The sequence below is a fragment of the Taeniopygia guttata genome, chromosome 1A (genome assembly GCF_048771995.1).
Source record: "Taeniopygia guttata chromosome 1A, bTaeGut7.mat, whole genome shotgun sequence".
In the NCBI taxonomy this organism is placed as follows: Eukaryota; Metazoa; Chordata; class Aves; order Passeriformes; family Estrildidae; genus Taeniopygia; species Taeniopygia guttata.
Genome location: NC_133025.1, coordinates 62,285,948 through 62,311,288, shown reverse-complemented (window position 1 = coordinate 62,311,288; position 25,341 = coordinate 62,285,948). Strand labels below are relative to the sequence as shown.

The following is a 25,341-nucleotide window of genomic DNA, read 5'->3' as shown; positions in this document are numbered from 1 at the left end:
TGACCCTGCTTTCCTGGCTAAATACAGTCTGAGCTTGCAAATTCTGCTCAGATTTCAAGCAGGCAGACAAATGAGCCCCTCTCATCCTTCCTACTCTGATTCCTTATGTGCTTACAGCACATCTGGAAGCAGCTGGGCCTGATAACAAGAATTTCTTTATAGATATTCTTTTAACTGCCCCTTTGCTGCCATTCTGTCATTTCCTGCAAACCACTCGTCTGCCCTCTGCTCCACAGGAGGTGGATGGTGTTTGTTATCACCTTCTTTCGTGTTGGGTTGAACATTTTCCCCCAGATTGCCAGTGTTGACAGGATGTGAAGCATCATCTACTGGGCAAAGAGTGTGGTTGCATTCTCAGACACCCAAGAGGTGGGAATGGAGGAGTGGAAATTCCAACACAGCACACACACCTTACTGGTTGTTTCAACATCTGTGGCCAAAGGCAAGGGGGACAATGGATACCATGGATATTCCATAGTTCTCTGAGGTGTGCCAGGCTGCTCAAGGATTTACACAGCATTTCCTTTCCTCCTTCCACCTTCCCTCCAGAACTCCTGGTTGGTTTGTGCCTTTCCCCTTTTGTTCCCATCCATGGTTTCCTTCATGTGCTGCCCATACCAAAGTGGATTACAGAAGTGAGGTCAGCAACATTTTTGAACCTTCCCCTGCCACTGTTTTTCCAGAGAGAAGAAATGTCATGTGTACCTTAGCCTTGCAAAAGAGTTTTAATGAAATGAAGCTTTCTGCAGTGATGTTACTCAGATACGTTCCATCATTTGCTCCTGGGCTGGCACCTGCAGTGCCAGGAGCAGTGAGTTCACAAGGTCTCATGGTTTGGCATGAGAGACATTTAGGGAAGTGATGCAAAGTGTGCCAGCTGTGGCCTTGCAATGCAGAAAAGAAGGAGGAGGGAATAATTTATTTTTCCATCCTTCAAGGAAGAAAGATAATGAGCTTTGCAGGGGAAGGAAGGATGTTTCAATTTGGGCCTCAAGCATACCTGGGCCACCAGGAGAGGAAAAAGAATCCCAAAAGGAAGCCAGAAGGGGCAAAGATCCTATACTAAGCACTTTGAAATTGCACGCAGACCTTGGGAATTCTTTGACTGACTGTAATTTGGAGTTTAATTTTATTTATTGCACTTTATGTGACACTGCACAATTCTCTGGCTGTTTAACAAGGATAGGCAGCCAACTCAGCTCACTACTCACACATTTTTATTCCCTAAACATAACTGTGTGCTTAGCAAAGTTTATTTTGCCAATTTCTGTTCTCTTTGTTGTGCCTGTGTTTAGCATTTATATAATGTTTCTTATAATGAAATAAATTACCAGTACCATGCCAAAAGTTTTTATTAAAATATCAGAAAACTGTAAGCAGTTTATCAGAAAACTGTAAGCAGTTTATATAAGTTAGATGGCGCTCCAAGAACATAAACTACAAATCACTGAGGCTTCTAATGAGCTTTTATATGGCAAGGGAATCAGCCTGCACCAATGCCATCCATAGAATTATTTAGGCACCATAATGCTTATAAAGATCAGTGGCTCCATCCCCAGAGGAAGGTTTAATTGCACCAAATAGAAAATATTTTCTATATTCTGCATCGCTAAAATAATGCTAGCAAGTAATAGAGTTGTCTGTTCTAGCTGTTAAGATTCACTGTAGGCATATTTATTAGATATTTTATGGCAAAAGTCATCATGTAAGTGTGTTATCTCTTTGTGCCAGATATTTAAATTGATGTCAACTTCTCAAACAATCTTCTCTGCAAAGAGTAAATGCAGATTTTCTATAAAATCAATTCTCTCTTGCTGCTGGAAGAATTTGGACTGGGCATGATAGACACCCCTTTCTTTCTCTCACAGTTGCAAATCCTGGTGTCTCCATCCATTTCCTGCACACCTCTCTCACTTTGAATTTAAATTGATCCTGCTGTTTTCATGTAAGACTGTAAGCTACCCAAAAAAGCAAACACACACAGTGTGTCTTAACAGTGTAAATATGTTGAACAAATGGAGTATGCTGGGATGAACATTCTTGAAGCAAATCTATTCTCAGCAGTTACTTCTTGCCTCTTAGCCTGTCACAGGCATTCCCAGGGCATTATCACAACAAATGATGCAAGTCTGAAGTTCATCTGCAGGGTTAACAGCTCAGGAGGCAAACTTCTGGCAGTTTCTCACTGTGTTTCTCCTCTGTGTGCAGAGGATTTTGCTGTGATAAATGCTGATAAACCTTAGACAGGTGTCAGAGGGAAAATGGGAAGGAGGGATTTTATGTTACGTGCTAAAACTGCATTTGTTCACAAAACAATTAGTTCCACATATAATTAAAATTATTAAATATAAATCAGCTCAGGAGCTGTTTTATGCTCAGTTCTCACTTCCTATTCAGTTTGAGCCTGGCAAAGAAGCGTTGGTGGTCCCTGCTCAACCACCATTCCCTGCGTCCAAAGCTCCTCTGGTCATGCTAAAATGATGGGCCATTCCCTTTCCACTTGGCAGGGTTTCCCTTGCCTCCTTTCTTCCTTACATTTTGATCAGCAGTGACATCACTGCCAAACCTTGTGCACATCTGGGTTAGAGTTCATGCACATTATCAGCAAGTTTGTCTTGTAGATTTGCTAATCATTTCCATATAACTGTACAATTTAGGGGAAAAGGGAAAGGCCTGTAAGTGAGGGGCCAAATGTCTGTTCCTGTCAATTACTCAGGCCTTGGGTTTCAACCTTGATGTCTTCATAGCTGCCATCAGAAAAATGAACATTTCCAAAAAACTGCTTTTGTTAATAATTTGCTGTCAGTATTTGCATAAATAATTTGATATGTTAAGTGATTAAAGTGGTGTGCATGGAAACACACATTTTCCATGAAACATTTTGGATTTTTATTGTTCAGGACACTTTTTATTTTCATAAATATAATAATAAGGTACAGAGTCATTATCCCAAATAAGCCTCAAATACGAAACAATTTGCTGGAATATAGGGCATTTTAAATAAATCTACAAAAATTAAAACTCTTTGTGGAACTTGTTTGTGAAATGGGGAAAAGCTGCGTGGGTGTAAAGAGATTTTGTTGGGATTTGTGTTTGCATTTTTATTAAAACAGCTGTGGGGTTTTTTTTTCAAAGTAAAATACTCATGTATTGAATACTCTTCTGAGATAAACATTGTTCTGCTAAAAAATTATCCTAACAGAAAAATTTTAGAGTAGAAAAAGAATCTGTGTAATATGGAATTCCCTTTGGCAAAAGCAGTCTGTTTTATATTGACTTTGATTCAGAGGCTAAACTACATTTAAATATTTTACAGCAATACTGCCTTTAAGTGGGTTATAAATAATTCACTCAATAACTGAACAGAGGTCTCTGTGGAGTGCAAAGTCTCTACATCCTAATGGGTAAATTTAATAGAGTAAAGCAAACTTCCAAGCTTTCAGTTTTTGGAAAACAGATTACAGGAGGTGTGACATGCTGCTCTGTATAAGAGAAACAGAACTAAAAATAAAAGCACAGGGAGTGCTTAGACATTTTGTGTAATTATTTCTGAGGAGTCACGTTGCACAGTAGCATGGCCTGCAACATTTTGCTGCCACTTATTTCTTTAGAAAAAGCTGGGATTTTTATTTTCCTGCATGTTGTACATATACTTTAAGTTTCTCATATTTGAAATCTTAATAATCTTTCTACTATAAAATATGTATCTTGAGATAAAAATCCAGATTCTCAAATTCTAGAAATTAATCTAGCCACAGTGACTTATAAAGCCTTTAACAAAACCCAAATCCAAAAATGAGACAATCCCTACAGCCTCAGCATCTTCCCTTCCCCCATTTAACATTAAGAGAAGGTAAAATTACAAAATATTGCAAATGAAAGAACAACACCTTAGAAATAATTCCACAAAATACTCAGAGCTTTTTGTTACAACTATAAGAGCCAGAAAGATACATGAGTGCCATGTAGGATGTACTCCTAACAATCATCACTTTCACATAAATACTCTTCAGTACATGGCAGGAATGTAGAAATGCCATAACTCCAGTTATCCTTGGTTTCCAGTTTTGTTGCTATGCCAGTTATCGCTGTTCTAACTGTAGTGTAAATCTTTTATTTTGTGTGAAGACTGCAGATCTGTACATAGATGATAAAGTAAGAATGATGGATGATATTGCAAGTCTTTTCCCAGTATTTATAAAGTTCTTGAGGCTGTTTCTATTAAAAAAAAAAAAATATATAAATTAAATTAGTGTTAAAAGCAATTTTTAAACAAAATCTTATTATGTAATTGTGTAAAAATATATTGTCAGACAGTAATAAAATATAAACATTATTGCTGTTATTTAAAGGCTGTTGAGGAATATGGAAAATACCTGTGTGAGGAATATGGAAAATTACTTTTATTGTGGCCTTTGTCAGTTCTAAGGTAATTTAAAACATATCTCAGTTCTGCTTCCCTTTATGATATATCTCTGAGAGGAAGCAGCACAAAGCCAGTCTTGAGTAAATAACAAAGCCAAAAGGTTGCGAAAAGTCACCAAATAAAACCAGTTCTAGAATGTCAAAGGCAAATGCCTTCAAACTTTTGAGTAACTCAGACTGTACCTGACTGGAAAACATGACCTGGGAGTAAAGATACCAGAGAAACCTTTTAAAAGTGTGTCCTCATGAGAACAGTAAAATAGAAAATGCTTGCTGATCCCTTCCCTTCCCTTCCCTTCCCTTCCCTTCCCTTCCCTTCCCTTCCCTTCCCTTCCCTTCCCTTCCCTTCCCTTCCCTTCCCTTCCCTTCCCTTCCCTTCCCTTCCCTTCCCTTCCCTTCCCTTCCCTTCCCTTCCCTTCCCTTCCCTTCCCTTCCCTTCCCTTCCCTTCCCTTCCCTTCCCTTCCCTTCCCTTCCCTTCCCTTCCCTTCCCTTCCCTCCCCTCCCCTCTCCCCTCTCCCCTCTCCCCTCTCCCCTCTCCCCTCTCCCCTCTCCCCTCTCCCCTCTCCCCTCTCCCCTCTCCCCTCTCCCCTCTCCCCTCTCCCCTCTCCCCTCTCCCCTCTCCCCTCTCCCCTCTCCCCTCTCCCCTCTCCCCTCTCCCCTCTCCCCTCTCCCCTCTCCCCTTTTAATTTCTTTAAGTTTTTAGATTTTCTGGTTTTGTTTTTGGTTTTTTTTTTTAATTTATTTTTTAAAAGCTATCTTTTGTTAGATTCTAAGGAAATCCCAATTCAGGCCAAGGGGAGCTGCAGACGTGGTTGATATGCTGAATACACTGATATTTTCTGCCATGCAACCATGCTCCCATTGCATGAACCAGAATCCTTAGGAAATATACAGTACAGAAATATTAAAACATAATGGGAAGAGTATTGGGAAGCTTGTGGGAGCCAGCCAGCAACCCACACAGAGCTGCTGATGTCCTTTTATTATCCGATCTGTGCCAGAATGCAACGTCTCCTCCCCTGGATTCATTTTCACAGTTGCTCCTGGCAATGTGGGGAATTTTAAAATGTCCATACCTCATTCATGGCATAAACATTATTTTTATACTTTAGAAGCTTCTACTTGTGCCTAGGAACAAAAAAAAAAAAAAAGCACTGTTGGTATTTTGTCAGTTCATTTTTAACTGATAATTTTGAAAAGTTAAAATTGTGAAAAAAAAATTAGGGCAAACTCCTTTTTGGCCTAAAAGAAGGATTTTAACCTGCCTTCAATGTTGTAACTTAAGAAGGAATATTTTAAATGCATGTTTTGAGTGTGTACAGTGTTTTTGACAGCACTCAATGGCACAGTGCTGCAATTTCCTCTGGCCTCATCTGTGAGGAGCTCTGAGGGAGGAGATTAAAGTACAAAAGCTTTTTGGAACTGCAAGGAGCAGCCACCTAAATTGCAATGCATGGGGAAAGCTGGAGTACCCATGCAAAGAATGGCTAAAAACCACTGAAGCCCTACAAAGCTGCTAAAACGTCTGCCTTTTCACCCAATGTTTAAAAAGTTCCTGTGAGTGCCAGTGTGGGGCAAGAGAATGCCTTTTTTTTTCCTAATTATTCACCTCCTGTCACAGTATTTACCTTTCTTCTTGGGAGAAATCCCAATTAAACTGCTTGCTGAGGAAGTGTTCATTGTGCACTGCAGTTGCACATTGTACTAAGAAATCCTCATGGATGTAAGTAAACACTTCTTTAAAGAGCTGGTGGTATCTGTCAGTCCAAGAAAACAGCAAACTCAGGATTTTATTGTTAATATTTGCAGTCCTGCAAAGAAAGAATCCATTAAAGAGGGTACCTAAAGCACAGAGAGCAGTTCCTGATATTTTCCTGTATATTCAGATTCTTACTACTAATCAATTTGTCTCTAGCCCTAGGAAAGCTCTGTCCTCCTCAGTCAGAATACCTGTGGTCAAGTTATGTGTAAAATAGCAGGAAATACTCTTTTCCTGCTTATCTTTGCCCAAGTGGCAGAGTGAACAGCAGATCTATGAATATTTTCTCTTCATAGGGTATTTGTTTTGATTTTGTTCTTCTTCCTTCAGACTGCCTGCTCAGTCTATCACCTGTAGGAGACAACCACGGTTCCTTGTGAATTATTTCCCACCACCAGGCTTTCATGAAGAGGCCTGATTTTCAGCACACAGAACGGATTGTCTTTAACATTTACTCTGAGAAACTTGGGCAGCAGCTGTTCCATAAATGCTATAGTCTTTATTTCTGTCCTTATGGAAATGCAGGAACATTCTTCTGACTGTGACATGCCAGCCATAAGACAGGAGGCTCCTGGGGAAAAGTGGAAAAGTGTAGATTGGATCCTCTCCTTGCAAAAGTGCTCAAAGCAAAGGCTGTCAGGTGGATACTCTGGAGAGAAATATTTCTGGAGGAAAAGACACAAATCTCAGGATTCTACTTGTTGTCACACTGATCTTTTCCAGACTTGACAATTTTGAAACAATCTCCAGAGCAAACTAGGCATTATGGCAAAATACCTCCACAGTATACTGAGTTGATTTGTCTTGCAAAATAGAAATTTATCTTTTGCACAATTAAAGACACATAAAAAGGTGAAGTTAAAGATGTGACTTTCTACAAAACCTCCTCTTGCTGATATTGTCACCTAGGCGAATTTTAAGTCTGTTTTTAAAAATCAAACAAGATTACAATCCTAAGAGCTAGCAACAATTTTTCCTTGTATTCTGAAGAGAAATGTTGGAAATGTCTTTGTAAAAGCTAAGTTAGAAATTAAGCTGCTTCTAACAGCAGACAATATTCTCTGTGACTTCACAAGGGTTTTGGGTGCATGTTGGCCAAGTTTATACTATTGCTTTTTTTTTATTGCTGTAAATATTGCATTGAAGGTCCTTTTAAAATCCAGGCAAAGTCTATTAGCACACCCAGCTATGCCGTGAGGAGTGAGCTATGCAGTACAGGAGTTGAAAATGAGGACAAAATGTCATCTATCAAGAAAAAAAACTCTTGGAAAACTCTAGGAAAGGTTCCAGACCCTAGTGAAGCCATGAGGAATTGAGCTTATTCTGTCTCTCTGTATAATTATAGATAGGTAGAGTTGAAGACTTAAATTTCTGCCTAGATAAAGATAGCGATTATTTTTATTTTTTTTTTAGAAGCCAAATAGAAAAGTTCCTCTGCACCACAAGAAGCCAGATAAAACAAACCATCACTATACAACACAGACCAACATCCAGCTGGTATTTAGCAATTTTAAAAGAAGATTTCTGATTGGAAAAGATGAGAAGGCAATGCAGCAGCTGCTACAACCAAAAAAAAAAAACAACAAAAAAAGAAGAAAATCTAGATCTTCTCTTTTCAATGTCCCTATTATCTCTTTATATCTCTTTTCATGTCATATACATATCTCCAACTAAGTAAAAGCAGGAACAAAGGGAATTTATGGCCTTAACACCTTTGTATTCCACTGCAAAGAGGTTAAGAAAAGCAAAAAGAATTTTAATTATTTTCCCTTCTTCTAGCTCTATTCTGAGACTGTTATTGTGGGCTGTTGTAAAGCAAAAGAGGAAAAGGAGAATTTACTAAAGGTATTGCAAACTCTATTATCACTAAGATCTGCAACCTCCTGAGAGATTCTGGAAGATTTTGACACCAATACAGACGAGTAGAGATGAAACGCAAATATTTTGGGGGAACCTATTATACAGAATTCAGGAAAGCTTTAGAAAAGAGTGAAAGAAACTTGAAAAGGAACATATAAACTGACATTGAGGTGTGCAGTTGGAAAGCTGCAAGAAGAAGGGGTTGGCTAGCAACTGCCTCTTTCCCTGGCACACAAAGTCAGAGTGCCCCTTGATTACCATACTAATTAAGGGTCTCATTAGGCTTTCAGTTGGAAGGTTAAATTTCTTCTAAGCTGCATGTGGAATCCTATCCTTTCAGATTTGCCTAAAGACCTTCAGGATCATCAGCTGCCTTAAAGAAAAGATTCTGGAACAAAAGAGACAGTGCTGGCCATCCCTTTTCCTGTACAGCTTTAAAGGCCACAACACACTTTCTTATTATGACTCTTTTTTTTACAGCTGCATGTACCTTGACATTTTGGCTCTCTCACTAGCCCAGCTGGGTCATTTTAATCTGGAATCAAAAGAGGAGAAAGCAGTTGCTCAGTTTCACATTCTTTTTGAAGGCTATCAACAACACCCTGCAAATAGTGGCTAGGAGTTTTCCTTTCAAACCAAATGGACCACCTCATTCTTTCTTTTGATCACGCAGAATTCCTGAACCTGAACTGTATCAATTGGAACTATTGGTCACAAAATGTGCTCGCTCAAGAAGCTGTTGTTGTCTTCACATTTAACTCACATCCTGTAAAAAGCAACACACACCCTGGACTTATGCCCATGGACCATCACATTCCTTCACTCTTGCAGAGCCAGCTTCAGAACTTGCTGTATCCATCTATTGCTCCTAGAACAAAAAGTAAGCACTGGTCTTCACTTTGTCCCTGCAGTTTTTAAAGTGCAGCACACCCAGGAATGTGCACTCAGCTCTGGGGACCCTCATGCACCGTCAGTGTCCAGTTACAAAGCTAAGAACATTCAGCAGCTGGTCCCACAGGAGAAATTCTAGAAGAAAGAGGCAATGCTGCAATTCACTTTCCTTTTGCAACCTTATAAACTGCACAGCCAACAGTGAGACAATTCTTCTTCCTTCACATGCAGAATGACACGTCCCTTCCTTCTGTGAAAAATGTTTTTGTGATTCGTGTCAATTGGGAGTGGAATCAGCAATTGAAACTTTCTGACCGAATAGCCAAATAAAGCATTGAAATAGAAGTAAAGAGATGAGGTAGCAAAATGACTGATGAATAGAATAGAATAGAATAGAATAGAATAGAATAGAATAGAATAGAATAGAATAGAATAGAATAGAATAGAATAGAGGAAGTTGTGGTAAAGCTAAAGGGATATTGCAACAGAGAGACTCAATGCTTATGTATAATAAAAATCTTGACACACTTGACAAAAATCACATAGCAGACACTGGTAAGGCCCCCCTCCAGATGACCACACAAAGGACAGGAAGCCAATGACCACAGGAAAGATTATGAAATGGCTGATCCCAGCTTATTGATATTTGCTGATTCGGACTAACACAAGCACATTGGAAAATACTTTGTAGGCTTAAAAACAGTTTATATACTTTGCCAAACTTTTAAGTTGTGTGTGCTGTTTGTGGAGCGGTTTGGCTATTGAAATTTTGTATCACTTCTATGCGGGATTTTGTATCACTTCTATGCGGGATGCTCTGTTTTACAGAGCATCCACAACAGAACCCCTTCCCTGCCTGCCGAATGGTGCTCGGCTTTTTCCTGGGCACTGACATAAAAATGGACCACACGATGGCGGTGTGGACCTGCCAAAGAACAAAACGAACCTCGCCCATCTAAAGTACCGAAAGTGCAGATCCAGCTTGAAATCGCCACCGCGCTCAAATCAACAGTCTGGACAAGAGGATTTCTCTGCTCTCCTGAGTACAAACCCTTATTTGCCCCACACTCAAGCGGCAACACAAACTCCTTTACACTAATACATTTTTTTCACTCTCGCAGAGCTCGGCTACAAAGTTGAAGCCATCTGGCAAAAGCAAACCTCAGGTAAGCGTTGGCTGAGGATGCTGGTGCTGTCAAGTGAAATTTTATAGATTTATAGTTATGTTTTATTCCCCCCCCCCCTTGCATTGTTATCAGGGAACAGCCTGGGTTTGGGACATTTGGGAGGGTTGGCTAGCTACTGTGGCAACACCTGACCTCCAATGAAGATTTAAAGAAGTGAACTCCACCACTGGACAGCAAAGGAGTCGATGGACAGAGCTTTGAGAGGAGCTAAAGGGTTAAAAGACAAAACCTCCATTGCGTGAGTGGGCACACGATGAGAAAGATCCTTTACTCCCAGCTCTGTAATATTTTCTCTAGTCAATCTTCTGTTATGTTTTTGATAAGGTTCTAACAAATTTTTCCAAATTTTTGGAAGTGACCAGCATTTCACACAGTAGAGTGTGTGGATGCAATGGAATTTGTAAGCAGCAAGAGCTTTCTCAGCTGGCACTTTTGTGAGCTGTGTTTTTGCCAGATGGTTTTGTGAAAAATGCATATTATATGGCTCTACGCAGATAGTTACTATATGAATTATGTTATATTGATTAGCTGTGCTGTATTAACATTTTAATAGTATGGTAAATGTAGTTTTATAGTTAAAATGAAGCTTTAGTAGTTAAAATAGAAACTACGTATGTGGTTTGTTTTTGGTTTTTTTTAAGGAATGAGATACTTGCTTCGAGGTCACCATCACAGAACACCTAAATCTTCCAGAGAAGAGGAATTTATGGTTTTCTTATCAGAAGAAGCTAATTTCTTCAGGCCTTGCTCAGACTTGAAGACACTGTGGTGATTAAAGGAAACAGTTGACATATAACAGAGTTTCTTATTTTAAATAGAATGTATGCATAACCATGAAGTATGTATGAATATGCAATAGTGTATTGTTTTAAGGTTTATTCTTTTGTTCACAAGGTGTGCTTGTTCTGGGTTAAGTGCCTGAGAGCATCCGGACATCCGTAAGTTTTTGCTTTTTATTGTCTTGTAATTGTCCTAACTCTAAATTTTTATTCTTCTAATTGTATTGCTATTTTTATAACCATTTTATTATTTCTAAAAATTTTTAAAAACAAGCGGTTGGTGTTTTTCGCAGTTTCAAGCTCGTCACTGGACCCAGCCAGAGTGAAAAGATTTATTAGCACAGAAAAGATTTACTCGCGTTGCCTTTGAGCGTGGTGCAAATAAGAGTTTGTACTTGAAAGGGGACGGTCAGCGAGATCTTTTTTTGTCCTGGCAGAGTGGATTGGAGAGCAGTGGGGTTTCCAGCTTGGAAGCAAGGCAAGGAGCGGCTCCTTCTTTTGCAAGAGCACATCGCCACCGTACGGTCGGTGTTGTGGGGGGATTCATCTCCCCCTTTTCTGCACACAGCCGGACACACTGTGTCGCTGTTGGACACGAAAATAAGCACACAAACGCCCAGCAAGTTCAAAGGCCAAAAAACAGAGTGTTTTATTCGAGCATCTGGTGTTTATAGAATTCCAGAGGTGCCCGTGTTGCCTCGCAAGAGTCCATCAATTCTCTCCTCCCACAAAGAACGCAAAACAATCATTATTTACATGAAAGCGCGTGAGGACTCTAGTAGAAATACGCAAACAGATCAGAAGGCTGAAGAAGTTTTATGAGAACTTTAAGACTTTCAGAAGAACTATAGAAGAAAACACTTTTAAAAACCAGGGCGACACACGTGTGGCTCGCTGCTTCCTTCTCATCTGTGTGCAGCATCACAGCCACCGCTAATCTCGAATTGTCCAGCTGGGATCGGGCTCTGCTCCCAGGGAACAGGGACAGGACAAGAGGAAACAGCCTCAAGTTGTGTCAGGAGAGGCTCGGACGAAGAATTCCTTAACTTGAAGCAGCTTTTTTTTTTTTTTTCTTGGGACACTGGAATAGGCTGCCCAGGCTGGCGTTGCTTTCACGCCTTGAGGCGCTGATGGAAACACCGGAGGCACCAGTCAGTGCCACAGCCCGGCTGACACGGGAATTTGGGGGTCACAGCGCGGCCTCAGCGACCTCCACCACCTGTGCGCCACGCTAATGAACTCCGCGACTCTTTTAATTTATTTTAATTTCATTAATTAATGCTCGGCAGCCCCAGAGGGCGCCGCGGCCCCGCTCTGCGCAGCCGCGCCGCGGCCGCCGCTCCGCGCACGCGCGGCCCCGCCCCGGGAGGACACAAGATGGCGGCGGCGGCGCGCAGGCTGCGGCTGCCAAGGGCAGGTGAGTGTCAGCCCCTCCCGGCCCCTCACGGACCCCGCCCGGGACACGCTCCGCTCCCGGCTCTCTGCCAGGAGAGCTCGCCCCGCTGCGGCTGGAAGGGAGCTGCCCAGAATTTTATTTTTTTTTTCCGGGGTCTCCGATATGATGGTGTTTGTGCCTCCCTTCTCCTTAGGGGGTTGGAGCGCAAAGGGCTCGGGGCGTAACCGCGGCTATCACTGCCCTATAAGCTCAAAATTTGGGTTCCTTTTGTTGTTTCTTAGGTGAGCATGACCTTTGGGCCAGGATCTATGGTAAAGTTCAGCTACCGATATTATATTTAAAGCGTCTGTTTGGCTCTTTGGTTCTGTTTAAAATGATTCTGCTCACAGTGTTAGGTTGAGTAACGTGGCAGATGGCAAACGGGTTTTGTTGGTAAAGGGCAGGGAGGAATTTAATATGCTTTAAATGGGAGCAATTATTTATTTATCTAAGTGGCTGTCAGACTGCTTTCCAGGACAGAATGGGAGATGTGTCTTTTTTCCAGTTTGTGGGGTTGGGAGAGAATGAGGATAGACAAACTTTTGGGTAGAGAAAAAGGCGCTTTGGGTTCACTGCAGATATTTGAGCTTTAATTCATAGAATGACAGAATTATTTGCATTTGAAGGGACCTTAAGGATCATCTGGTTCCAACCCACTGCCACAGGCAGGGACATCTTTCACTATCCCAGGTTGTTCAGAGCCCCATCCAACCTGGTCTGGAACACTGCCAGGGATGGGGCACCCACAGCTGCTCTGGAAAATGCAATTTGAAGCAATGATTTGGCATATTACCATAGCGAGTAATTATTTAGGGTACACAGACCTCATAGAGTTATGGACCAGGGAAAGTTGCTCATCGCTAAACACCTTATGGCATAAGGTAAGGACAACAGGGTAATACACAAAAGTGGGAGAATACAAAACAGTAGTTAGATATTATTTGCTGGTATGACAGTGAAGAGACATTATGAAGAGCCCGTCACCAATAATTTTTGCTGAAGTTACAGCAAAGAAGCCGCTGAGTAGTTGGAATATGTAAATTATTACTGATTTTTTAACTTTCACTGGCTCTCAAACTGTCTTTCAGGACAAAATTGGAGATGCAGTGTCTTTTTCAAGTTTGTGGGGTTATGGAGAGAACAGGGATAGACTTTTGGGTAGTGATAAACCTCCTTCAGGTGCTGAAATCTGGTTGGACTTTCTGGTTTGAGTTCTGCCAGCTGGCATAAAACAATATCATTTATGCCTCAACACGTAAACAAACAAAGGTCCCTTTGATCTTCTGAACATTGTGGCTGCAGTGTCAGGGCCCCTGTGTAACTGGTAATTCCTAACCATGCTGGGATAAAACCTTCAATGTGCACATGTGAGGCTGCTCCCAGTCCCATCCAGCCTGGCCTTGGACACTGCCAGGGATGGGGCAGCCACAACTTCTCTGGGCAACCTGTACCAGGGCCTCTCCAGCCTCACACAAAAAATTACTTCCTGATATCCTATCCTATGCCTCCTCTCTGTCAGCGTGATGCCATTCCCTCTTGTCCTGTCACCACATTCTCATGTATGTCAGTATCCTGATGATGTCCTGCCTCCGTGGTTCCCAAGTTTTCCTAGGTCCTTGAGGAAAGGAACAGCTTTGAGGCAATACCCCTTCTATCATGGATCTGGCTCTTTGCATCTCTCCCTGTCTCCTTGCTTCAGAGCTGTGATACAGCAGGATTGCTTGTTATATTTATTTTATAGTTTTACTGAGTATTCTTTACTTGCTTCACCTAAAACAGTGAGCTTTCTTTGCTCTTTAAGAAGTGATAACCTCTGTTTGCTTTCCCTGTCTCAGTTTGGTCCTTAACTTTACCAGCAACTTCCCAGGCCTGCTCCCCTCTGGCCTTTCCAGATAGCTCTGAAACAGCCCATCAGGAGTCTTGCCATGGGATATTAGAGAGGAAGCATCTGTGGTGAGAAAACCAATTTAAGCTGTGAGTTAGCAGTGCGGAATCCCAATTAATATCCTGAGCTCTCTCCTGTTCCCTATGCAGGCCATGGAATTTCTGTCCTGACTGCAGCGCCGTCAGCATTGCAGCAGCACCGCCAGGTCCATCATGCTGTGATCCCTCATGGCAGAAGTGGGAGATCCTCTGTCAGTGGCATTGTGGCCACTGTCTTTGGAGCCACAGGTTTCCTGGGACGATACGTTGTCAACCGCTTAGGTAACGCTCACCAGGTGTACTGATTAAAGAAATACCCAGAAAAAATGTTTAATGACACGAATTAGTCTCTGGATTGAAGAAGTCTCTGGCATTTTGGATCTTAAAAGTATTTTGCAGTCTGCCTAAGTTCCAGCATGTGACAAGTAGTAAAAAGTGTTTTAATCAAGGAGATTTTGGAGCTTTGGAAGATTAGGGTCATTAAAATAAGTCCTATCCCTCTGTAGAATGCAAGTCTGAGGAGAGGTGCAGCATGTATTTGATTCTTCTGGTTTTAGCCTTATTATGACATCTTACTAAAGGTTTGGATGAGTTTGATTGGAATTCTTTAAAATTGCCCTTTTCCATTTAAATTTTGGAAAATAACCCATGCTGCTTTCTTCCCCTCCTTCTTTTCATGTGGCTTATGAAATGTAAATATCTTTGCAAATGTTCCATTTTTTAGGTATTGTGCTGTGTTCATAGGACACACCATTTTTGCTGTTTGTTAACGAGCTTTGGCATTTTGTCTTACAAGCCTAAATATTAAGGAAAAAATCCTATTTAAGAATTTGAATTACATAGGTTCAGCTGTTCTACTTTTAGCTTTGCAGATATGCATTTAAGATGCCTATGTCTAATAGCAGTGCTTTAATGCCAGGGAGGAAAAGGGAGCTTTGTTTATTCAGAAGTTCATCTACTTAAAGAGAGGTGTTTGTTTGAAACTTTGTGGGTTTTGTGGCCCTTTAGGTCGCATTGGCTCTCAAGTCATCATCCCCTATCGCTGTGATCAGTATGACCTGATGTATCTGCGGCCCATGGGGGACCTGGGGCAGCTTCTCTTCTTGGTGAGTCTGGCTTGGCATCAAGCACAAACCCCTGGCTATACAAGGCAGCCAGGTAATCCTTCTCAAAGACACAGCTCCAGCTGTTGTCTAGCCTCTAAATGGAAATGGTGTGGAAGAACTTGCTTTGGTGATGCCTGTTTACACGTTATCTCATTTTTCCCCCCATCTGATGCTCTGTTTGCAGGAGTGGGACTGTAGGGACAAAGATTCCATCCGAAGAGCCGTGGAACACAGCAATGTGGTCATTAATCTTATTGGAAAGGAATGGGAAACAAAGTAATTTTCTTTTTTTTTTCCTCTATATATCATAGATTTGAACCTGCTATTGTAGCCATTGTTTTACAGCTTGTGTGTGCAGTGATGTTTCCATTTTCTTGGCTTCTATGAAAAGACAACCCCAGTATTTTGCATGTAAACTTTATTTAAATGGTTAATTCCACTCCTGGTTGTGATCTGCTTTGGAAAAGTGCATTCTTTCCACAATTTTCCAGTGTACAACTTTTGTTCTGTCAGAAAATCCAAATGTACTACTTTCACCTATCTCATGAGTGTTCCCTGAGTGCCATCCTATAGATGACAAAGCCTCACCAATTTCTTATATTAATAAACAATTTTTTATATTTAACTCATATTTACATTATATTTGTATTTACATTATCACAGAAGTAAGATTTCATCCTTTCACTTGGACGTAGTGATGAGTTGTAGCCTGCTAGAAAAAGCCATGATCAAACAGGAATAGCTGATGGAGAGTCCCTAAGATTATGACTAGTAACATCATTCCTTGGTAGAATTTTGGCACAGACAATATTAGCTACAGAAGCATTCCTTCATAATAATTTATAAGAATAGTTCCTTTTTGAAAGCCATTTAAAAATTCCCATATTTTAGGTTAAAAATACATATAACAGCCACCTGCTCTGTGTGTGTGTTCATGCAATTCTGTCCATTTTATTTAAAACCTTGTGCAGAACTGCCAGACAAAAATTTAATGAGATTTACCTTTGTATGATGCATAATTTTTGCTCTGGTAGTAGACAGAAACAAACATATATATCAGTTTCATCTCTGATTATAAACCTAAGGCTTTTGTTGCCTTTTTTTTATGAACAGCCCTTCAATGTTCAAAATTTCTGGACTTGTGTAAAAAGTATGATTTATAGAAAAGACAGTTTCTTTTATTATTAAAAGGAAGTGTGAGGACAACAGAAAGTTTCATTCTGGTTAAAAATCCCCAAACCTTGTTCTCTGTGCAGTTCAATAGATTGAAACAGACAAGTCTTGGTCCATGTTTAAAACTTTTGGACATTACAGAACTTAACCACTGTGTGGCACAAATGTTTTAGTCACATGCTTTGTGCATTTGGTTATCAGTGGTGGTGCTGAAACCCTGAGATCAAGTTCTCTGATTTGTTAAACTCGAGGTCACTGTAATCATCCCAGAGCCTGTGAAAGACTTGGGCAGGAGGAAAAGTAAGATTAGCTGGAGAGATCAGTCAAAAAAAGCAAAGCCTGCCATGAAATATTTTCTTACTTGGTTTGTACTTGTGTCCAGGCTTCTCTGTGTGTACTGTGTTGTTTGAAACTCCATGGTTACAGGAGGGATGTTGTTTGTTCTCATATGTTTCTAAATCTGTTTTGGTGAGCGGAACAGGAGTGATGGTTCCCAGGATCAGATTAGGTATTGAAGGCTCTAAAATAACTTTGTATTTTTAAGGCTTTCTTTGGACTCCAGTGGGATCTGAAGAGCTGTGGGAGGAGATAAGGGACTCAGAGGGAGGTGTTTGGATAAGATGTTTATTACCCAAAGCAAATGATCAAGATGCAGGGATGCCTACAGGGACAACATAACAACATGAGAAACCAGTTCACTTTCTTGGAATTTTGGAATTGTTGGCAGGCTATAATGTCAGTTCTGTGTGGAGGCAGAGCTCCAGCCTGTATTGTTCTTGATCAGATACCAAACTCCTTGTCAGTATAACGCCCTAATTTAGGCCCCTTGAATGTCATACAGGGAGGATTGCTTCTCCTGGAAGTCCCTTGCAGATCTGAAAGGGTTCTAAATGCTCTGACAAATTGTTTTTCCATTTGCATGAGCACCTCTTTATTCTCGGGTTAGTTTTTGTCTTCTTCCCCTCTGCCAAGCATGTGCCCTGATTCATGCTGCTCAGAAATTTTGAGCTTCTTTGTAGTGTAATATTGTGGAACAAATCAAGGCAAGTTTTGAACAGGATTTGTAAAAACACAGCCTTACTCAGAGTTCAAGATTCAGCAGTGTTTCTTTTAATAAAAATAACCTGTTTGCAGTTTGACTAGGAGTTTGCTCTTCGTCACAGATAAGGGGGCAAGAGGATTTTTCATACTGATTTAATCTTATCAGGTGAAAGGGTGGAGAAACTAAAATTGAAGATTACAGTTGCAATTCCACTTTACTCAATTTTTACTGTGTGAAGAATCCATTGTGAAGGGAAATGTTGTTTCCAACAAAGAGTATAGGTTTTTGATAATTCATTCAAGTAAAACATAGTAATTGCTTTTTGGCTGAGAGGCAGCCATTGTTGACTACTCTTAAAGTAACATTTGGGTCTTGCCTTGCTTTAGAAACTTCAAATTTGAAGATGAATTTGTAAATATTCCTCAAAGTATCGCACGGATAAGTAAGGAAGCTGGTGTGGAAAAATTCATTCATGTCTCTCACCTGAATGCTAGCATGAAGAGTCCCTCCAAATACCTCAGGAACAAAGTAAGTCTGGAATCCACTTGAACATATTTTCTGAGAATGTACTAAGTGTTTGGTTTGGGTTTGGTTTTTTCCCCCAGCTGGGGCTGTTAGAAGGAAATCGGTGTATGAATTTACTAAAGCCTGCTGCTGAGAAATGTTTGGGCTTTCTGTGAGACCTTTATCTTAGAGCAGCATCTTGAAGATCAAATGGCTTAGATATAAATAATTTTTGTGCTACTGATGGCATCATTTCTTTCAGTTCTGTAGTCAAGGATGCCTTCTGTTATGAAAGGCATCCACTTCTGCTTGGTTCAGCATGGATCTAGTGAATGTGTTTGTTTTAATTGATAGGCTGTTGGAGAGGAGGCAGTGAGGGAAGAATTTCCAGATGCTGTAATTTTGAAGCCCTCTGAGATGTTTGGGAGAGAGGACAGATTTCTCAATCATTATGCAAGTAGGTACTCTTGGAATAATAAACCCATGTATGATTTGTGTAACTGCCTCTAGAGAACAGAGAAAATGGGATTTTCTTCTGAAAAGCAGACAGGTGTGTTCTTATCAGCAATGTGAGGGATATATAGCAACATACTAAATTCTCACCTCTTGACTGAATTCTTTCTCAATCTAGTTAGATGTTGCTCTTTGTTTTTATTTTTGTAATAATCTTATTTTAAGAGGGGGTGTGTACTGACCCACTCTAAGGAAACGGCAAATGCAGTCCTCTCATTGCTGTTAATAGAAAAACTAAATGTGTCTTGGAAAAAAAATGCTGCTGCAATTGGCTGGGAGTTCTTCCAAATCCTATTTTTTTTTTTCTTTTTCTGAAGAGAAGTCAATTTTCAGAAGAGGTCCACACTCAGTGTTGTGTCAAGTGTCTTGGTTATTCTGGTACTGAGATGAAAGGATTCACAGATTTTCTTTTTTTTTCTGTCAGACATGCGCTGGTTTGGTGGTGTGCCTCTTGTTTCTCTGGGCAAAAAAACAGTCAAGCAACCAGTCTATGTAAGTTTTCCATGAAATCTCAATCCCAAATCCTTGGTGGGTGGATATATTGGTCTGTAAACCACCTCTGAAATAAGAGTGTGTGCATGTATTCATTCCTGTTTTGTCTTGGTAACTGTTGGGGTTTGCTCCTTACAGGTGGTTGATGTAGCAAAAGCAATTGTTAATGCAATTAAGAATCCTGATGCAAAAGGAAAAACATATGCCTTGGCTGGGTAGGTCACTTTTTCTGATTCTAGTTAACTGTAGTACATCTTTTTGGTGTCATTTTTTGGCATGCTGCACAGAACATTTAATTTCTCCATCCATGCACACAGTGTGAGCTGCAATAAATTCCACCTCCTTTTTGGGAGGAAAAATGCCTCAAGCTCTTACTGTGAGTACTCTGAAAATCCTAATCTGGACCCCACTGCATTTCATGTGATGTATGTGCACACAAAGAAGTAGTAGCTTGGGAACCATGCTAGACAACATGGATTTGGGGAAAATTTTGGTAAAGCTGTGTGGAAACCACCTGGAATTAGAATGGCTTAGAGGCAGTGGATCTACACTTGGAGACTGGATTTACAGTTTACCCGGAGAATCTGTGGCTGCCCCATCCCTGGAAGTGTTCAAGGCCAGGTTAGACAGGGCTCTGAGCAACCTGGGATAATGGGAGGTGGGTCTAGAATCAGATGGCTTTTAAGGTCCCTTTCAACCCAAACCATTTTATGATTCTTTGATCTCTTGGAACTTTTCTGGAGAACATGTCAGTTTTCATGCTTGTAACCTTAGACCTTGGCATCTGTGAGATCCTGCATTTATCAAACTGCTCAGCAGTGTGCTCTTGTGGTGTCATGGAGCTTTTCAGAATGTTCTGGAATGGCAGCAAATTTCCCGGAAGGCCAAGGGAGATACCTGACAGCTCAGTCTGAGAACATCTAGAGAGCTTAAAATTCCAAGGCAGGGTCTGAGCAAGAAAGGAATGGGAATTCCTTGTGGTTTATGTTACTCTTAGGCAGATGGATGAAGGACTGATTGCTTCATTCTCTCCATCTTGAGAGAGGGAGTGCATTTTTTGGACCATTCATCTTGCTTTTAAATAGAATAAGATACTCTTAGTTAAGTGAATCAATTTCCCTGCAGCCATTTCCTAACCAAAGATGGGATGTCTTTTTAATAAAGCATCCTTGATTCTCCATTTGATTTTTGCCTTCCAAGTGGGCTTGAACAAACTCCTGTCACAGTGCTGGAAGTCTTTGAGTTCAGAATAGAATCAGCATGGAAGGAGGCACATTCAGGTGTGCTATCAAAGCAAACAAACACTTCATCCAGTGTGGTTGTGGTGGGTTAGCCTTGGCCAGCAGCCAAATATCCACTGTTCCTTTCTGCCAGATCTTTTCCATGCTTTTCCCCAGCTCCAGGATGGGCCCTTCCACAGGCTGCAGTCCTCCAGGATAAACCTCCTCCCTGTGAGCCACAAGGGAATCTCTGCTGGCAAATGATTTGGATTGAAGAAACAGGCTTTTTGTAGCCTTGGGGGTGGAGGGTTTAAAATCGTTTTTGTTCTCTGGTGCTGATATTGCAGTGTAGCTGACTGAGGTGTGATGTGTGCTGTGTTCCCTTCCAGCCCTCACCGCTACCTCCTGTACGACATGGTCGAGTACATCTACGCCGTTGCCCACCACCCCTTCATTCCCTACCCGCTGCCACGGCCTCTCTACCAGTAAGTGGGACCCTAATTCAGTAAGCTCCTGGCAGCACAGAAGCATAAATACCTCTTGCATGGGTTATTTACTCTGCCCAGTTGTTATTAAAGTGGTGGGGCTGCAGAAGTTGCATTTCCTGAGGTACTTGATAGCCATTTTGAGCCTTCAGCTTGAGGACAGGCCTGTATTTGATGAGCTGGTACACGAAATGCATGCTTGTAGTGAGCTTAGCATAGCTGTTCATTCCAGAGTCATTTCTCCCTGACAGCTAGGGACAGCATGAGAGGACATAGCCTCAAGCTGCACCAGGGGATGCTCACAAAGAATTTCTTCACAGAAAGAGTGGTTGAACATTGGAATGGGCTGCCCAGGGAGGTGTTGAAGAAACAACTGGACATGGCACTCAGTGGTCTGGTCTGGTTGACAAGGTGGTGATCAGCAAAGGTTCGATTTGATCATCCTGGAGGTCTTCTCCTACCTAAGTCATTCTGTGATTGAATGGCTTTGCTGAGCCAAGAAGTAGCAAAAGGTCCTAATTCAATAAAATTAGAAGCAAACCAAATGATTTTTAACAATACCACAGGGAAAATTTGTGTGTATGTGTATGCAGACCCTGACAGATTTTTTGCACAATCTTAAGGATCTGCTACTGAGCCTGTGCCCGATCCTTAGGGAATAATCACATCTTTTTGAAGAGCTACCCCAAACAATAAATGCCATTTCAGAAGTTGGCCTCAGCATGATGGGTCTGTGTTATTATTTGGCATCCTGGTCCTCCTTATTTTTAGTACAATGCAAATTAACCAGCTTAATCAGTCACTAGAGTTGGAACCCTCCTGCCAGTACTACTCAGCGTTGGAAGAGCTGATGGATAACACTTAGAACATCCTAAACTGTTGTGGCTGTTCCAGTATTGGCTGCAAGAGGCACCAGGATATAACATGACTCTGGTGACACAGAGCAGCTTGTTAGAAAGGTGCTATGTGGGTGCTTCTTAGTTTCATTCACAGTTGCTGCAGTCCATGTTATGCTTTTTTTATTTATGGGCTAAATTGATTTGAGAAAAGAATGCACCTAAAAGGGAGATGAGCCTGGTTGTGTTTATGTGCAGTGACTCAGTAGCATCCTAATTTTCCAGGTGAGCACTGCAGGAAGAGGTCCTGCCTGTTCAGTGAGAGATTCTGCTGTTGGTCCCGAGACACTGAGCAAGAACTGTAGCATTATTTTCTTTTCCCTGTCACATTTCCATTCTTTCAAGAGAAACTTCATTTCTGACAACTGCAGATACCCCAGTCCTCACCCTTTTTATAGATTGCTTCAGATTCCAGCAGATTGTTTGTATTGCTGATAACTCATTTAGTTGTCAGCAAGCGTGTTTTCTCCTGGAGGCATTGAATCCTACTTCGTGGCTAATTGGATTGCTGCCTACACTGGCAGGGAGCAGAGTTTGGATGAAAGGCAGGGGCAGACTCAGCCCTTTGGTGTGTGTGTGGGGAATTGGATGGGGGATTTACTTTCCCCAATCAATAATGCTCATTTTAACTTCTAGAGATCTGCTTCTCCATTCCATCCAAAGGAAAATAAAACAAGATACAATAATTCAGAACAGTTAATTACCAGAAACACAACTAAGAACTTGGTAGCTGGCACATCTAGTGCTTTAATGAGCTCAGAGCTTGCAAGAACAGCTTCAGAACAAGCTCTTGCTCACCCTCTATTAAGTCTGAAATAATTTTTACCACATTTCTGTGTATCTGGATAAATGACTGCACTTTTGCAATATTTCTTGTGTTCACAGTTTTGTTGCAAGATTCTTTGAGATGAATCCATTTGAACCATGGTTGACACGGGACAAGGTGGATCGGGTAAGTGGGGACCAGCCAAAAATCCCTCCTGGGAAGTGTTTCATTGTGCATTTGTAACTCCCACTTGCAGTTTGCATTCCCCAAAACCACATGGAGTTGAAAACAGCCAAAGTAGAGGTTGGATGAGCAAAGTGAGGGGGGCAGTGCTCCCCACTCTTAGCTTATGTACCTCTAGATGCACTAAAATCACTTCCATCATCTAGGGAATGCTGTTTTTAACAAGTGAAGTTGAATTGATCCCTGCACACATTCCAAAATCTCGCTTAGCATTCAAGTGTGTTTCCTGGGAGAACATGGCCACTTCATGTTTATTCCTGACTTCTCAGAGTGTTTCAGTGGGGGTGGAGAAGTAAGTTGCAAAAAACTGCAAGCAAGGAAAAAGTAGGAATTGGCAAGTATTAGTGTCAAAATTTGGTTTATGTGTAGGCTAGCAGAGATAGTCATGTACATTCCCTAAACTTTCTGCTTTCTGAATTAAGGAGTTCATCTCCCACCTGTTTTGCAGCATTGGGATTTCAATATATTTTGTTCTAACACAATGTCAATAGCCTACTTAACCTGATTGTCCCCCAGGATGTAATTGTAACATCTCAAAAAACCTTTCTTCAGCTGCTTTTGTAGTATGAGTTGCATTTCATAAAATAAACCTGCACCAAATCACTGAAACTGTTGCAAGTCAGCTGTAGCATAGGTAGTGTGAGAGAGAGTTAGCCCGTGTCACTTCTGGGTTTGATTCTTCCTCTTTCCAAGCTTTTCTTCCTTAAATAATCTGTGCAATATTAGATGTGTTTGATTCAAAAGGCCTTTCAAGGAACACCAGCTTAAGAGAAATCTCTGTTTTCTAGGATTTAAGTCATATGAGTTGCATATATGGTAATAGAATTAACTATTTGTGCAGAACCATGTTCTAAACCATAAACAGAGCACAGACATTTACCAGAGGTGATAATTCAACACAACATTTTCTTGACAAATCAGAATATCCATAATTGGAGTTCAGGTATAGCCTTGGAATTCTGCTTGATTTTGCTCTTGTGATGCAGTAACCTCCCTGATAATGTATGGAGAAAAAAGGAAGGCACTTCCTGCATGGTATTTATTTCTGAATTAAAGCCTGAAGGACTTCTTGCTGGATGCAAATACCTGTGCCTACTGTCAAAGGTCTTGGTACTCATGACCTCATGTCATTATGCTACAATTTGGTTTGATGTTTCCTCTTCCTCTACTTTTGGCAGGAGAATGATTGCATTAGGTGCAAAGCTGTTCATTTCAAGTGAATTATCTTTTTTTTTCCCCTTACCCTCCCCATTCTTGTTGAAGTTTCACACAACAGACATGACATTTCCTGACCTTCCTGGTTTTGAAGAGCTGGGGATTGAACCAGCCCCCCTGGAACAAAAAGCCATCGAAGTCCTGCGCCGTCACCGCAGGTTCCGCTGGTTGGACGCTGAGCTGGAGGAAGTAAAGCCAAAAACACAGCCTGTGTAACAGCTGGCAAGGGGGATGCTTAAAGCTTCTTAAACTGCCTTTGGATGACCCAACTTCTTTGGAGAACTGTGTACATACTGAGTAAAATGTATTAATCATGTGAACTGTATTTCACCAGTGTTGTCTTTTCAGTTAAGGGGGGGGACTATCACTGCAATGTGGATTTTCTCTCTGCCACAAAAGCAAATACCGTGGTTGCCTAGCTGGTGAGCATTGTAATGTTTCGAGGGTTGGGATTAGAGGGGATGTGCCATAACACTTGTCCCTTTCTCCCTTGGCTCTCAAAGCAAATGTATCACTGAGCTTTAGGTGTTAAAATAGTTTCAAGAGTGTTGCTGCTGGGGGCTAGGTCACCCAGAAGCTGCCCTTTCCAGTAGGGATTGCTAGGAATGTCACTTCTACGAGATCTCAGATAAAGCCCTGGTTTTAAGTTTTTGACTCTTCTGAACTTGGTTTTCTGTGCTGAGCATGGCTCTTAAAAAAAGTGCCAGCCTCCTTTCAGGGAACTGTAGAGGGCCACAAAGTCACTGAGCCTCCTTTTCTCCAGGTTTAACACCCCCAGCTGCCTCAGCTGATTGCTGTAGCTAGAGAACAGGCTCACTCTTTCTGTATTGCCAAGCTACTGTGAAACTCCTGGGCAGTGTTTCTCAGATTTCAAGAGCTTCCACATTTTGTTGTTCCACATCAAAACTGCTGCTGCTAATGTTTATTCTGTGAGAAAGAGGTGGGCTCTTTTGAGTTTTCTGATCCTGCCTTCAAAGGAAGTATTAAATTTGGCTCTCGGGGATTGTTTATTTTTCTTTTGATAAGTTCAAAAGCTAAGGCAAACTGGAAGTGAAGTGCATATTCGTAGTAATTTAAGCCTAAATTTTTATTATTTTTGACTGCCAGCTTTTCTCTATCAGACCTTAACTCTGTAGTCTCATTAGCACTCATTTGATAAGTGTGGCCCTGATCTTGATTTATTGCATGTTGCTCACGTCCTGCTGTGAAAGCACTTGTGTTCCTGAGTTGCTTCACAAGAGTACAGAGAGCTGCAATTATCATGTAGCCCTCCACGGCTAACGAGCAGTTTCCATTTTCAGATGGCAAAGTGCTGCAGGAAAAGCTGGCAAAGGCAATGTTGGAATGTGAGGTGCCAGTTCTGGAAATGTTTACCACGGTGCAGCGATTTATTTCTCCCGCCCTTCTCATTCAAAGCACAGCTTTT

At 41.2% G+C, this 25,341-nt stretch overlaps 1 protein-coding gene across 1 annotated transcript; it reads left to right on the top strand.

Annotated features, from left to right (window-relative positions):
• Positions 1-12,165: 12,165 nt before the first annotated feature.
• NDUFA9 (NADH:ubiquinone oxidoreductase subunit A9) lies at positions 12,166-24,240 on the top strand. The gene is made up of 11 exons (XM_002188461.6): positions 12,166-12,319; positions 14,372-14,542; positions 15,269-15,366; positions 15,551-15,642; positions 17,968-18,109; positions 18,440-18,542; positions 19,023-19,090; positions 19,229-19,305; positions 20,700-20,795; positions 22,577-22,643; positions 23,964-24,240. The coding sequence occupies exons 1-11, from the start codon at positions 12,181-12,183 to the stop codon at positions 24,129-24,131; spliced, it is 1,221 nt and encodes a 406-aa protein (XP_002188497.4). The 5' UTR covers positions 12,166-12,180; the 3' UTR covers positions 24,132-24,240.
• The last annotated feature ends 1,101 nt before the right edge of the window (positions 24,241-25,341 follow it).

Bases quoted from the DNA above. Each gene is read 5' to 3' on its own strand.
- NDUFA9 (XM_002188461.6), top strand. From the start codon at position 12,181: ATGCTCGGCAGCCCCAGAGGGCGCCGCGGCCCCGCTCTGCGCAGCCGC. The intron at 18,110-18,439 runs GTAAGTCTGGAA...TTTAATTGATAG, and splicing joins CCAAATACCTCAGGAACAAA to GCTGTTGGAGAGGAGGCAGT. The intron at 19,091-19,228 runs GTAAGTTTTCCA...TGCTCCTTACAG, and splicing joins CAGTCAAGCAACCAGTCTAT to GTGGTTGATGTAGCAAAAGC.